Source organism: Cyanistes caeruleus, chromosome 34 (assembly GCF_971803275.1).
Source record: "Cyanistes caeruleus chromosome 34, bCyaCae1.hap1.1, whole genome shotgun sequence".
Classification (NCBI taxonomy): Eukaryota; Metazoa; Chordata; class Aves; order Passeriformes; family Paridae; genus Cyanistes; species Cyanistes caeruleus.
In genome coordinates, this window is record NC_141735.1 from 494,581 (window position 1) to 508,640 (window position 14,060).

At 57.1% G+C, this 14,060-nt stretch overlaps 2 protein-coding genes across 6 annotated transcripts in view; both read right to left on the bottom strand.

Annotated features, from left to right (window-relative positions):
• Positions 1-121: 121 nt before the first annotated feature.
• On the bottom strand, positions 122-9,617 carry RENBP (renin binding protein). 2 transcript variants are annotated; one of them, XM_086871032.1, is made up of 11 exons: positions 9,426-9,617; positions 8,820-8,916; positions 7,727-7,802; positions 7,565-7,640; positions 5,886-6,058; positions 4,688-4,927; positions 3,495-3,576; positions 2,236-2,411; positions 1,186-1,317; positions 389-476; positions 122-281 (listed from the first exon to the last, which is right to left on the bottom strand). In XM_086871032.1, the coding sequence occupies exons 2-11, from the start codon at positions 8,912-8,914 to the stop codon at positions 181-183; spliced, it is 1,239 nt and encodes a 412-aa protein (XP_086727158.1). In that variant the 5' UTR covers positions 8,915-8,916; positions 9,426-9,617; the 3' UTR covers positions 122-180. The 2 variants fall into 2 exon arrangements, with proteins under 2 accessions (XP_086727158.1, XP_086727159.1); XM_086871033.1 differs by lacking the exon at positions 4,688-4,927 and having other exon boundaries at positions 9,426-9,616.
• Positions 9,618-10,200: 583 nt separating this feature from the next.
• HCFC1 (host cell factor C1) overlaps positions 10,201-14,060 on the bottom strand; it is a 30,276-nt gene continuing 26,416 nt past the window's right edge. For all 4 annotated transcript variants that reach the window (XM_086870970.1, XM_086870968.1, XM_086870969.1 and 1 more), the window contains 6 exons: positions 13,876-14,000; positions 13,093-13,227; positions 12,281-12,466; positions 11,369-11,669; positions 10,664-10,727; positions 10,201-10,299 (listed from right to left, as the gene is read on the bottom strand). In XM_086870970.1, the coding sequence (XP_086727096.1) occupies positions 10,260-10,299; positions 10,664-10,727; positions 11,369-11,669; positions 12,281-12,466; positions 13,093-13,227; positions 13,876-14,000 (851 nt within the window). In that variant the 3' untranslated portion in view covers positions 10,201-10,259. The remainder of the gene's footprint in view (positions 10,300-10,663; positions 10,728-11,368; positions 11,670-12,280; positions 12,467-13,092; positions 13,228-13,875; positions 14,001-14,060) is intronic.

Sequence of the window (14,060 nt, forward strand, 5' to 3'; positions counted from 1 at the left end):
GGGGCCCCACACGGATTTTTTCTGAGGGCGGGACGGGCCCATCCCATAACTTTATTACAATTTTTTTCCCTTTATTTCACTTCCGAGGGGCCCCGCTTTTATTTGGATTATTGAGGAGGGCTCCCTCAGCTCGATTCAGGTTGAAATCCCGATTTTTTTGGGGAGGGGGGCTCCCCAAATTTATTTTTTTGGGGGGTCCCCGGCCGCTCCCTCCTCCTCTTCCAAGATGGCGTCCAGCATCTCCTCACACATCAGCAGCGCCCGCGCCACATGGAAACAGCCTGGAAAAACGGGTAAAAAACGGGGGAAAACGGGAAAAATCGGGGGAAATCGGGAGAAATCCCAGCCCCGAGCCTTCCCCCTGAAGAATCGGAGCCCCCAGACCCACCTTTGTAGGGTCCACCCTTGATGGAAAGCGCCACGGAGCCGTCGCGGTTCAGGTACCCGAACCACTCGCCGTGCTCGGGGTCGCGGAACTTGGGGGATTTTTGGGGGAATTTGGGGGAATTTAGGGAGGGGTGAGACCCCCCCCCCCTTAAAGTGGGACCCCCGCCTCAAAAAGGCGAAATTCCCACTCAAAACCACTCCAGGAACCCTCAAAACCCCCAGGGACCCCTCTAGGATCCCCTCTAAAATCTCTCCAAGACTCAGAATCCCCCCCAAATTGCCCCCAAATATCACCAAAACCCCCCAAAATATTTCCAAATCCCACAAAATCTCCCAAAGTCCCCTCAAAGTATCCTCAAATCCCCACAAAATCTCCCCAAATCCCCTCAAAATTCCCCCAAATTCTCCCAAAATGCCACCAAATTCCCCAGAATATCCCACAATCCCCTCAAAATCCCCTCAAATCCCAAATTTCCCCCAGTCTCCTCAAAATCTCTCCAAAATACCCCAAAACTCCTCCAAAATCCCCCTCAAATCCCTCAAAACTCCCCAAAATATCCCGAAATTTCCCAAAATTCTCCCAAAATTCCCTCAAAATCCCACCAAATTCCCCAGAATATCCCCAGAATCCCCTCAAATCCCTCAAAACTCCCCAAAATATCCCCAAATCCCCTCAAAATTTCCCAAAATTCTCCCAAAATTCCCTCAAAATCTCACCAATTTCCCCAAAATCCCCTCAAAATCCCCCCAAATTCTCCAGAACTCCCCCAAATCTCTCCAAACCCCCCAGTTCCTCACCTTGTCGAAGGTGAACTGGGCCAGCTGGAGGAACTGGGAGACCAAACTGGGCCGGGGCTGGAAGCGGTGGGCGGCCAGGAGGGCAACCATGGCCTCGGCGTGGGGCCACCAGAGCTTCATGGACCACTCCAGCTGGGTTTGGGGAGAAAAAACAGGAATTTGGGAAAAAAATGGGGAGAAACGGAGAAAAAATGGGGGTGAAATGGGGAAAATTGAGGGAAAAATGGGGAAAATTGAGGGAAAAATGGGGAAAAATGGGGGTGAGGGTGGTGGTGTGAGGCCACCAGAGCTTCATGGAAAACTTCAGATGGGAATTGGGGAGAAAAAACGGGAATTTTGGGAAAAAAAGCAGGGAGAAACAGAGAAAAAACGGGGGTGAAATGGGGAAAATTGAGGGAAAAATGGGGAAAATTGAGGGAAAAATGGGGAAAAACAGGGAAAAAAGGTGTGATTTTTGGGTTCCCAGGTGTGATTTTTGGGGTTCCCAGGTGAATTTTGGGTTCCCAGGTGAATTTTGGGGGTTCCCAGGTGAGATTTGGGGGTTCCCAGGTGTGATTTTTGGGGTTACCTGTATGATTTTTGGGTTCTCAGGTGATTTTTGGGGTTCCCAGGTGTGATTTTGGTGTCCTGGGTGATTTTTGGGGTTCCCAGGTGTGACTTTTGGGGTTCCCAGGTGAATTTTGGGTTTTCAGGTGTGTTTTTTGGAGGTTCCCAGGTGAATTCTGGGCTCCCAGGTGTGATTTTGGGGGTTCCCAGGTGAATTTTGGGGGTTCCCAGGTGTGATTTTGGGTTCCCAGGTGAATTTTGGGTTCCCAGGTGTGATTTTTGGGGTTCCCAGGTGTGATTTTGTGTTCCCAGGTGTGATTTTTGGGGTTCCCAGGTGTGATTTTGGGGGTTCCCAGGTGTGATTTTTGGGGTTCCCAGGTGTGATTTTGGGGGTTCCCAGGTGTGATTTTGGGGGTTCCCAGGTGAATTTTGGGGGTTCCCAGGTGTGATTTTGGGTTCCCAGGTGTGATTTTGGGGTGTCCCAGGTGTGATTTTTGGGGTTACCTGCGTGGGGCAGTGCCCATCAGCGTCGAGGAAGTAGAAGAGCCCCCCGTGCTGGGGGTCCCAGCCCCATTTCAGGGGTCCCTCCACCAGCGCAGCCACGGCCCGAGCCCCCAAATCCGCGTCCCCCCTGCGCCCCGCGAACTCCAGCAGCAGCCAGGCGGCCTCCAGGGCGTGTCCTGCACCCCAAAAACACCCAAAAACACCCCAAAACACTAAAAAAACCCAAAAAAACCACCAAAAACACCCCAAAACATTCAAAGAACACCCAAAAAACACCCAAAAACCACCCCAAAACACACAAAAACACCCCAAAACACTAAAAAAAACCCCAAAAAACCTCAAAAACACCCAAAAAACACCCAGAAACCCCCCCCAAAACCACCCAAAAACCACAAAAAATCACCCCCAAAACATCCCAAACCACCCCAAAACATCCAAAAACACCCAAAAACACCCAAAAAAAATACACAAAAGGGAGAAAAAACGAGGAAAAACACGAAAATTTGGGGGGAAATGGTGAAATATTGGTGAAAAATGGTGAAAAAATGAAGGGACAAAAGAGGGGATCGATACTCTGGGAACATAAAATTGGGGAAAAAAGAAAATTGGGATAAAAGAGTAAAAATTGGAGAGGCAAAAAATCAAAAATTGGGAGTTTGTAGCCTAAAATTGTAAAGGTCCAACCCCCCTTAAATTGGGGTTTCCCACCCCCCCAAAAATTAAGTTTTTTCCCCCAAAATCGATGTCCAACCCCCCAAATTGGCATTTTCCCCCAAAGAAATTCAAATTTTCCCTTAAAACTCCCGTTTTCCCCTCAAAAAAAATCTGAATTTCCACCTAAAAATCCTCATTTCCCCCCCAAAATTCCCATTTTTCCCCCAAAAAATCCGAATTTTCCCCCAAAATTCCCATTTTCCCCCCCAAAATTCCCATTTTTCCCCCAAAAAATCCGAATTTTCCCCCAAATCCCCATTTTTTTCCCAAAAAAATCCAAATTTCCACCCAAAATTCCCATTTTCCCCCCCAAAATTCCCATTTTCCCCCCCAAAAAATCCGATTTTCCCCACAAAATTCCCATTTTTCCCCCCCAAAAATCCAAATTTCCCCCCAAAATTCCCATTTTCCCTCCCAAAATTCCCATTTTTCCCCCCAAAAAATCCGAATTTTCCCCCAAAATCCCCTTTTTCCCCCCGAATTCCCACCCTGACCCCCCAAAATCCAGGATTTCTCCCCAAATTTGGGGTCCCTGCCCCCCTTACCGGGGTTCATGAGGCGCCCGAGGCTCCCCGGCAGCTGCTCCCCCTCGGGGCTGACGTTCTCCAGCACCACCGAGTCCCCCCGCTGAGCCCCCAAATGTGGGGGGACCCCCGTCAGGAACCCCCAGTTTGGGGTGGGGGGACACGGGTGAGAGAGGGGAGCCAAAATTTAGGGGGGATTTTGGGGGTCCAGAGGGGATTTTGGGGGTCCCAGAGGGGATTTTGGGGTGAATTTGGGGGTCCCAGAGGGGATTTTGGGGTGAATTTGGGGGTCCCAGTGGGGATTTTGGGGTGAATTTGGGGTCCCAGAGGGCATTTTGGGGTGAATTTGGGGTCCCAGAGGGGATTTTGGGGTGAATTTGGGGGTCCCAGAGGGGATTTTGGGGTGAATTTGGGGGTCCCGGGGGGATTTTGGGGTGAATTTGGGGGTCCAGGGGGGATTTTGGGGTGAATTTAGGGGTCCCTGGGGGATTTTGGGGTGAATTTGGGGGTCCCAGTGTTGATTTTTGGGGATCCCAGGGGTGATTTTGGCAACCCGGGGATGATTTTTGGTGTCCTGGGTGTGATTTTTGGGCTCTCAGGGCTGATTTTGGGGTCCCAGGATTGATTTTTGGGGTGATTTTGGGTTCCCGGGGATGATTTTGTTGTCCCAGGGTTGATTTGGGGATGATTTTTGGGCAATTTTGGGCTCCCGGGGCTGATTTTGGGGATGATTTTGGTGTCCCAGGGATGTTTTTGGGGTAATTTTGGCCTCCCAGGGCTGATTTTGGGCTGATTTTGGGCACCCAGGGATGATTTTTGGATGATTCTGGGTCTCCCGGGTCTGATTTTGGGGCAATTTTGGACTCCCGGGGCTGATTTTGGGGTGATTTTGGGCTCTCGGGACTGATTTTGGGGTGATTTTGGGCTCTTGGGGCTGATTTTGGGGCAGTTTTGGGCTCTCAGGGGTGATTTTGGGGCAGTTTTGGGCTTTCAGGGCTGATTTTGGGGTGATTTTGGGGTGATTTTGGGGTGATTTTGGCCTCCCAGGGGTGATTTTTGTCTGATTTTGGGGTGATTTTGGGCTCTCGGGGCTGATTTTGGGGTAATTTTGGGGTGATTTTGGGGTGATTTTGGCCTCCCAGGGATGATTTTGGGCTGATTTTGGGGTAATTTTGGGCTGATTTTGGGGTGATTTTGGGCTGATTTTGGGGTACCTGCAGGTGCATCAGGACGTGCCGCGCCCCCCACTCCGCCATGGCCTCGGCCTCGGGGTCGGGCTGATCCTGGGGGTCCCTCCGGGGGTCCCCCCAGAGCTGCAGCCCCACCTTGAGCACCATCAGGGGCTGGGCCAGCGACTGCTGGGGAGGGGTCCCCGCAAATCGGGGGCGCCCCAATTCCATGGGAGCCCCCCGGGCCCAGCCCCACACGGCCAGAGCCCACTGCCGGCCCCACGCCTGCGGGAAATGGGGCGGGGGGCTCAGGGGAGGGGTCCCAGCCGCTGCCGGGGGGCTCGGGGTAATTTGGGGAGGGGTCCTGGGGGTCCCAGCCGCTACCGGGGGGCTCGGGGCAATTTGGGGAGGGGTCCTGGGGGTCCCAGCCGCTCCCGGGGGACTCGGGGTAATTTGGGGAGGGGTCCTGGGGGTCCCAGCCGCTCCCGGGGGTCCCTGTGGGTCTCAGGGTAATTTTAGGGAGGGTCCCAGGGTTATTTTGAGGAGGGGTCCCGGGGCTATTTTGGGAGGGTCCCGGGGTAATTTTCGGGAGGATTTCGGGGCTATTTGGGGAGGGGTCTTGGGGTAATTCGGGGAGGGGTCTCGGGCTAATTAAAGGAGGGTCGGGGTTAATTAGGGGAGGGGCGGGGTTAATTAGGGGCGGGGTCTCGGGCTAATTTGGGCAGAGTCCCGGGGCTGTTTGGGGAGGGGTCCCGGAGCTATTTGAGGAGGGTCCCGGGGCTAATTAGAGGAGGGTCGGGGTTAATTAGAGGAGGGTCGGGGTTAATTAGGGGCGGGGTCTCGGGCTAATTTGGGCAAGGTCCCGGGGTTATTTTCAGGAGGATCTCAGGGCTATTTGGGGAGGGGTCTCGGGTTAATTAGAGGAGGCTCGGGGTTAATTAAGGAATTAGAGGAGGGCTCTGGGGTTGATTAGAGCAGGCCGGGGGTTAATTAACTAATTGGGGCGGGGGTCTCACGCGGTATCGAGGCTCGGGGTTAATTAAGGAATGAGAGGCGGGCTCTGGGGTTAATTAGAGGAGGGTCGGGGTTAATTAAGGAATGAGAGGAGGGCTCTGGGGTTGATTAGAGGAGGCCGGGGGTTAATTAACTAATTGGGGCGGGGGTCTCACGCGGTATCGAGGCTCGGGGTTAATTAAGGAATGAGAGGCGGGGGTTAATTAACTAATTGGGGCGGGGGTCTCACGCGGTATCGAGGCTCGGCCGCCGCCCTGCCCAGCTCGTCCAGCCCCAGCGCGCAGAACGCTTCGCTGGAGAAGCTGCGCTGGACGCGCTCGGGGAGCCCCGCACGGCTCAGGGCGAAGGCGGCGCGGGAACAGCCCGGCCCTGGGCGCACCCGGCGCTGCAGGAACTCCCCCGCTGCAGCCCGGAAAGCAGCCAATTGGGGCGTTTTAGGGGAATTTTGGGGAATTTTTGGGGATTTTTTTGGGGATTTTTTGGGATTTTTTTGGGGGTTTTTTGGGGATTTTTAGGGAATTTTTTGGGGATTTTTTGGAGATTTTTTGGGATTTTTTTTGATTTTTGGGGGGATTTTTTTTTTATTTTTTCGGGGATTTTTGGGGGGATTTTTTGGGGATTTTTTGGGATTTTTTTGGATTTTTTGGAAATTTTGGGGGGATTTTTTGGGGTTTTTTTGGGATTTTTTGGGGATTTTTTGGGGATTTTTTGGGGATTTTTTGGGATTTTTTTTGATTTTTGGGGGGATTTTTTTTTTATTTTTTCGGGGATTTTTGGGGGAATTTTTTGGGGATTTTTTGGGATTTTTTTGGGGGGATTTTTGGGGAATTTTTTGGGGATTTTTTGGGATTTTTTATTTTTTGGGGAATTTTTTTGGATTTTTTGTGGATTTTTTAGGATTTTTTTGGATTTTGGGGGATTTTTTGGGGGATTTTTTTGGGAATTTTTGGGGATTTTTTCGGGGATTTTTGGGGGATTTTTGGGGATTTTTTGGGGATTTTTTGGGATTTTTTTTTTTATTTTTTGGGGAATTTTTTGGGATATTTTGTGGATTTTTTAGGATTTTTTTGGGATTTTTGGGGATTTTTTGGGGGATTTTTTTGGGAATTTTTGGGGATTTTTTTGGGATTTTTGGGGAATTTTTTGGGGGATTTTTTGGGGATTTTTGGGGGAATTTTTTGGGATTTTTTGGGGGATTTTTTGGGATTTTTTGGGGGATTTTTGGGGAATTTTTTGGGATTTTTGGGGGGATTTTTTGGGATTTTTTGGGATTTTTTGGAAATTTTGGGGGGATTTTTTGGGGGATTTTTTGGGATTTATTGGGGGATTTTTTAGGATTTATTGGGGGATTTTTGGGGGATTTTTTTGGGAATTTTTTAGGACTTTTTGGGGGGAAGTTTTTGGGAATTTTTAGGGATTTTTTGGGGGGAATTTTTAGGGAATTTGGGGAGAAATCGGGGTAAAATTGGGAGGATTTGGGGGAAAATGGAAGGAATTTGGGGGAAATTGAGGGAATTTGGGGGTAAATTGAGGGGATTTGGGTAAAACCGAGGGGATTTGGGGTAAATTGAAGGAATTTGGGGCAAATTGAGGAATTTGGGTAAATTGAAGGAATTTGGGGTAAATTGAGGGGATTTGGGGTAAATTGAGGGGATTTGGGGTAAAACCGAGGGGATTTGGGGTAAATTGAGGGGATTTGGGGTAAAATTGATGGGATTGGGGTAAATTGAGGGGATTTGGGGTAAATTGAGGGGATTTGGGGTAATTGAGGGATATGGTAAATTGAGGGGATTTGGGGTAAATTGAGGGAATTTGGGTAAAACCGAGGGGATTTGGGTAAAACCGAGGGGATTTGGGGTAAATTGAGGGGATTTGGGTAAAACAGAGCCCCCCGAGCCCCCTCCCCACCTTTCCGCGCCGCCTCCAGCAGCTCCGGCCGGCGGAAGCGCGGCACGCTCCGGTACAGGCGGGAATAAACCCAGATCTGGGGGGGCCCGGGGGGCTCAGGGGGGTCCCGGGGGGTCCCCGGTGCCCCCGAGTGCTGCCCCGCGCCCCCCGCCCCGCTCGGACCTGGCGGCCCTGCAGCCACACGAACTTGGTGTCGTCGTAGACGGAGCCGTCGCGACTCAGGCAGGAGAAAAAACCCCTGGGGGGATTTGGGGGGGCTCAGGGGGGATTTGGGGGGGCTCAGGGGGGTTTGGGGGGGGCTCAGGGGGGTTTGGGGGGGCGGATTTGGGGGGCTCAGGGGGATTTGGGGGGCTCAGGGGGGTTTGGGGGGCTCAGGGGGGTTTGGGGGGGGGATTTGGGGGGGCTCAGGGGGGGTTTGAGGGGGCTCAGGGGGGTTTGGGGGGGGATTTGGGGGGGCTCAGGGGGGTTTGGGGGGCTCAGGGGGGTTGGGGGGGCAGATTTGGGGAGCTCGGGATTTGGGGGGCTCAGGGGGATTTGGGGGGGCTCAGGGGGTTTGGGGGGGCTCAGGGGGTTTGGGGGGGGCGGATTTGGGGGGCTCAGGGGGGTTTGGGGGGCTCAGGGGGGTTTGAGGGGGCTCAGGGGGGTTTGGGGGGGGATTTGGGGGGGCTCAGGTGGGTTTGGGGGGGCTCAGGTGGGTTTGGGGGGGGATTTGGGGGGGCTCAGGTGGGTTTGGGGGGGCTCAGGTGGGGTTTGGGGGGGCTCAGGGGGTTTTGGGGGGCTCAGGGGGGTTTGGGGGGACTCACAGGGGGTTTGGGGGGGCTCAGGGGGGATTTGGGGGGGTCTGGGGAATTTGGGGGGCACTTGGGGGGGTCTCAGGATTCAGGGTTATTTGTGGGGAGGGGGCACTTGGGGGTCTTGGGTTCATTTTTTGGACTCGGGGGGTTCCGAGAGGGGTTTTGGGGGGGGGTCTCGAGGGGATTTTGGGGGGGGGGGTGTTCGGGGTCTCTTTTGGGGTCTCGGGGGAGGTTTTGGGGAGGGTCCCGAGGGGGTTTTTTGGGGGTTCCAGGTGGTTTTTGGGGGGGGTCCCGGGGTGTTTTTGGGGAGGGTCCCGGGTGTTTTGGGGGGTCCCGGGGTGTTTTGGGGGGGTCCCGGGTGGTTTTTGGGGGGGGTCCCGGGGTGTTTTTTGGGGGGGGTCTCGGGGGGTTTTTTGGGGGGGGTCTCGGGGTGTTTTTTGGGGGGTTTTTGGGGGTCCCACCCGTGCTCGGGGTCGTGCGAGTGCCGCTCCCAAAAAGCCACGGCCGCGTCCAGCTCGGCCCCGATGCGACCCCGCCAGGCCCGGAGCTGCTCCATGGCTGGGGAGGGGGCGGCCCGTGGGACCCCCGACCCACGGGAACCCCCCCGGGAACACCCATGGAGACCCCCGACCCACGGGAACGCCCCCAGACCCACGGGAACGCCCCCAGACCCACTGAAACACCCACGGGAACGCCCCCAGACCCACGGGAACCCCCCCGGACCCACCCATGGAGACCCCAGACCCACAGATCCCACTCGGTCCCAGAGCCCCCCTCAACCGAGCCCAGGGGGGGGTCCCCCAAATCCCCCCCGACCCCCCCAACCCCAGGGGTCTCCATGGACCCCCCTCTCTGCCTGGGACCCCAAAACCTCCCCAAATCCCCCAACCCAGGGGTCCCCATAGACCCCTCCCCCCCCCCCGCCCCGGGACCCCCCAAAATCCCCCCCAGGTCCCCAAACCCCCCCATCCCCCACCCCGAGGGTCCCCATGGACCCTCAACCCCCCCAGACCCCCCCAGGACCCTTTTGGGGGTCCCCAAAACCGCCCCTCCCCCCCCGGACCCACCGCGGCCGCTGCCCAGTCACGAGACCTCGCGACAAGGCCCCGCCCCCTTCCTGGCCACGCCCCTTTCCCGCCTTAACCCCGCCCACCGCGCTGTGGCCACGCCCCCTTAACCTTGGGACACCCCCAGACCCAAAATTGGGGGGGTTCAAAGGGGCGGGAGACCCCCCAAAACCCCCCAAAGTGACCCAAACCCCCAAAGTGACCCCCAGACCCAAAATTTTCCTCCGAAGCCCAAAATTCGGGGGGTGGTCCCAATCACTTAAAGCCCCTCCCCCCCCAAATTTTCCCCCCTCCCCAAATTTGGGGGTCTCCAGAGCACCCAAACCCCCCCACCCCCCCGAATTAATAAAACTTTTAAACTCCAAAAAAATGTCTTTTTTTAATTTTCAAAATAGCACAAAAACGACGGACACAACACTCGGGGGGGGAGGGGAGGGGAGGGGCGGGGGGGAGGGGCGCTGTTCCCCCCTCCCCTCCCCCACTATGATACACCGGCCGCCCCCTCCCCCTCCCCCCACTCCCCACAGGCGTGGGGGGGGGTCTGTACAGGGTGGGGGGAGGGGTCCCGAAGGGGGGTGGGGGAGGGGGGGGGAGGGGGGTTTTTTAGGGGGGGGGAGGGTGGGGGAGGGCGGCGTTGTACAAAACTTTTCATTCCGGCAACTGCAACAGGTAAAAAAAAAGCCCCCCCCCGACCCCTCCCCTCCCCCACCCCCGAGGCGAGGGGACCCCCAAACCCCCCCCCCCAAAAAAAAAAAACAACTCCCCTCCCCCCCCAGGGGATTTTGGGGGGTCCCGGGGTTTTTTTTTTTGGGGGGGGGGGGTCCCGGGGGTCCTTCACTGCCCTTCGGCCTTGGGCTTCTTTGGAGCGGATTTCCTGCGGAGGGGGGAATTTGGGGAGGGGGAGATGGAGACCCCTCCTCAAAACAGCTCCTAAAAAAATCCCCAAACCTCCCCAGGACCCCCCCAAAATCCCTCCAGACCCAGAGGACCCCCAAAAGAGCCCCCAGACCCCCAAATTCCTCCCCAAACCCCTCCAGGACCTTCCAAAACACGCCAGGCTCCCGAAAGAGCCCCCCAGACCCCAATTCCCCCCCCAAACCAGACCCCCACAAGAGCCCCCAAACACCCCCCCAGGACCCCTAAAAGAGCCCCAGACCCCAAATTCCCCCCTACGACCCCTCTAGGACCCCCCAAAACACCCCCAGCCCCCCAAAAGACCCCCCGAGCCCCCCACTCACAGGTCGGGGGACGCCAGGGGCCGTTTGCTGCCGGCTTTCCCGGCGGCTCCGTCCTTGCTCGACTCTGGGGGGGTTTGGGGGGACATCAGGGGTCTGCAGCACCTCCCCACAGGTGTGTGCAGCCCCCAGACTCATTCCAGAGCCCCCAGACTCATTTCAGACCCCTTCAGACTCATTTCAAAGCCCCCAGACCCACCTGGCTGCTGTAACCGTTGTCATTGAGGGTGGGTGACAATCTCAGCCCCAGCTTCCCCGAGGTGTGTGCAGCCCCCAGCCCCATTTCAGACCCCCCCAGACTAATTTCAGACCCCCCCAGACTCATTTCAGAGCCCCCAGCCTCATTTCAAAGCCCCCAGACCCATCTTGCAGCCACCACACCTGGGTGCCGGGCCTGTAGCCCTTGTCGTTGAGGCTGGGGGGAACAATCCCACTCCCACCCACCCAGCCCCACAGGGACCCCCGGGGATCAGCAGCCCCCAGACTCATTCCAGAGCTCCCAGACTCATTCCAGACCCCCTGAGACTCATTCCCAGAGCCCCCAGACTCACCTTGCAGCCACCGCACCTGGGTGGCGGGCTCATAGCCCTTGTCCTTCAGGGTGGGTGCCAAGGGGGACAATCCCACTCTCACAGCTTCCCCAAGGTGTGTGCAGCCCCCAGACCCATTTTGCAGCCCCCAGACTCATTCCAGAGCCCCCAGACCCACCTTGCAGCCACCGCACCTGGGTGGCGGGCCCGTAGCCCTTGTCGTTGCGGGCGGCGATGCGGAAGATGATGGCCGGTTTGGTGGTGTGGTCGATGTGGGCGCTCGCCAGGCTCGAGGCCGGCACCAGGCACGAGGGGCTGGGCCCGCAGTAGACCCTCATGAAGGCCAGCTGAGCCCCTCCCCCACGGGCCTCGGGACCCCCCCCGGGCCCCCCCTGGATCGCCAGGTACACCGAGTACTCGGCGATGCGGCCCGACGTCACCGACGGCGGCTCCCACGTCAGGTGCGCCCCGTCCGGGCTCTGCGGGGACACCGGGGGGGTCAGGGGGGATTTTGGGGGGTCAGGGGGGACGTGGGGGGCTCTAAGGGGACATGGGGGGTCAGGGAGGTTATGGGGTCAGGGGGCCATGGGGGATATGGGGGGATTTCAGGGGTCAGGGGGGACACAGGGGGGACACGGGAGTTTGGGGCCATGGGGGTACAGAGGGCTTTGGGAGTTATGGGAGGTGGGGGATATGGGGGGGACACAGGAGGGTCCCTGCTGTGGGTTTGGGGTCAGGTTTGGGTCTGGGGTCCCCGCCGTGGGTCAGGCTGTGAGTCTGGGGTCACCTTGCTGATTTTGATGGCGCAGGGAGCCCCGGGGAAGCCGGGCAGGGACGGGGTCTGGGGTCAGGTTTGGGTCTGGGGTCCCGCTGTGGGTCTGGGGTCCCTGCCGTGGGTCAGGCTGTGGGTCTGGGGTCACCTTGCTGATTTTGATGGTGCAGTGAACCCTGGGGAAGCCGGGCAGGGACGGGGTCGGGGGTTGGGTTGGGATGGGAGATGTGGGTCTGGGGTCAGGTTTGGGTCTGGGGTCAGGTTTGGGTCTGGGGTCCCTGCTGTGGGTCTGGGGTCCCGCCGTGGGTCTGGGGTCACCTTGCTGATTTTGATGGCGCAGGGAGCCCCCGGGAAGCCGGGCAGGCAGGTTTTGAAGGCCGACAGCTCCGAGAAGGGGCCGCGGCCGCAGGCGTTGAGCCCGGCCACGCGGAACTTGTACGCCGTGCCCGGCTGCAGCTCCTGGCGCCGCAGCTGAGAGTGGTCCGGGACCCCCGAGGCCTCGTCCTGGGGGGGACACGGGGGGGGACACCGATAAAGAAACCCCCCTGGCCATGGGGACACCCTGGGGACACCCTGGGGACACCCTGGGGACACAGAAGGCAAACCCCAAACCCCCCCAGAGGTTTGGTGTCCCCAGGGGTGTCCGAGTGCCACTGGGGTGTCCCACAGCTGTCCCAGTGTCCCCCCAGTCTGTCCCAGTCTGTCCCAGTGTCCATCCCAGTGTCTATCCCAGTGTCCATCCCAGTGTCCCCAGTGTCCATCCCAGTGTCCATCCCAGTGTCCCCAGTGTGTCCCCAGTGGTCACTCATGTCCAGGGGCGAGTCCTTGGCCAGCAGGAAATAGTGAGTGACCATCACGGTGGTGCCCTGTCCCAGTCTGTTCCAGTGTCCATCCCAGTGCCCCCAGTGTCCATCCCAGTGTCCATCCCAGTGTCCATCCCAGTGTCCCCAGTGTCCCCAGTGTCCATCCCAGTGTCCATCCCAATGTCCCCAGTGTCCATCCCAGTGTCCCCAGTGTCCATCCCAGTGTCCATCCCAGTGCCCATCCCAGTGTCCCCAGTCTGTCCCAGTGTCCCCAGTGTCCATCCCAGTGTCCCCAGTGTCCCCAGTGTGTCCCCAGTGGTCACTCACGTCCGGGGGCGCGTCCTCGGCGGGCAGGAAGTAGTGAGTGACCATCATGGTGGTGCCCTTGATGACCCCCACATCGAACCATTGGTTTTCCTTCTTGGGGGGCGCCTTGGGGGGCGGCGCCCCCGGCTCGGCCTTCTGTGGGGCAGGGGGATGGGTCAGGGGGGAAAAGGGGGGAAATTGGGGGGTTTGGGGAGGAATAAAGGGAATTTTGGGGGATTTTAGGGGGAAATTGGGGGGTTTGGAGGGAAAAAAAGGGAATTTTGGGGGGATACTTGGGGGATTTTCAGGAGGAAAATTGGAGGATTTTGGGGTGGGTTTAGGGGGAGTTTCTGGAGGGGTTTTTGGGTGGGTTTGAGAGGATTTTGGGGAGGATTTAGGGGTGATTTCGGGAGGATTTTTTGGGTGTTTTTGGAGGACTTTTTTGTGTGTTTTTGGAGGATTTTTTTGGGGGATTTTGGGGTGGTTTGGGGGGATTTTTTGGGGTGTTTTTTTGAGGATTTTTTGGGGAGTTTGGAGGATTTTTTGGGGGATTTTGGGGGATTTTTTGCGTGTTTTTTGGAGGATTTTTTGGGGTTTTTTTGAGGATTTTTTGGGTGTTTTTGGAGGATTTTTTGGGGATTTTGGAGGATTTTTTGGGGATTTTGGGGGATTTTTTGGGTGTTTTTTGGAGGATTTTTTGGGTGTTTTTTGGAGGATTTTTTGGGTGTTTTTGGAGGATTTTTTGGGGTGTTTTTGAGGATTTTTTTGGGTGTTTTGGGGTGTTTTTGGGGGGGTTTCTCTCACCACGGGGGTGCTCTCGATGCCGTTGGCCACCTCGGCCAGGGCAGCGGCCGCCTGCAGCTTGGCGGGGCTGGGGGCCACCGGGGGGGGGCCCGGGGGGGCCACGAAGGCGCTCGAGGGGGCCAGGCCTGGGGGGGGGGGAGGGGAAACGCACCAAAAAAATTGAGGAGGGGGCTTAAAACCCCCTC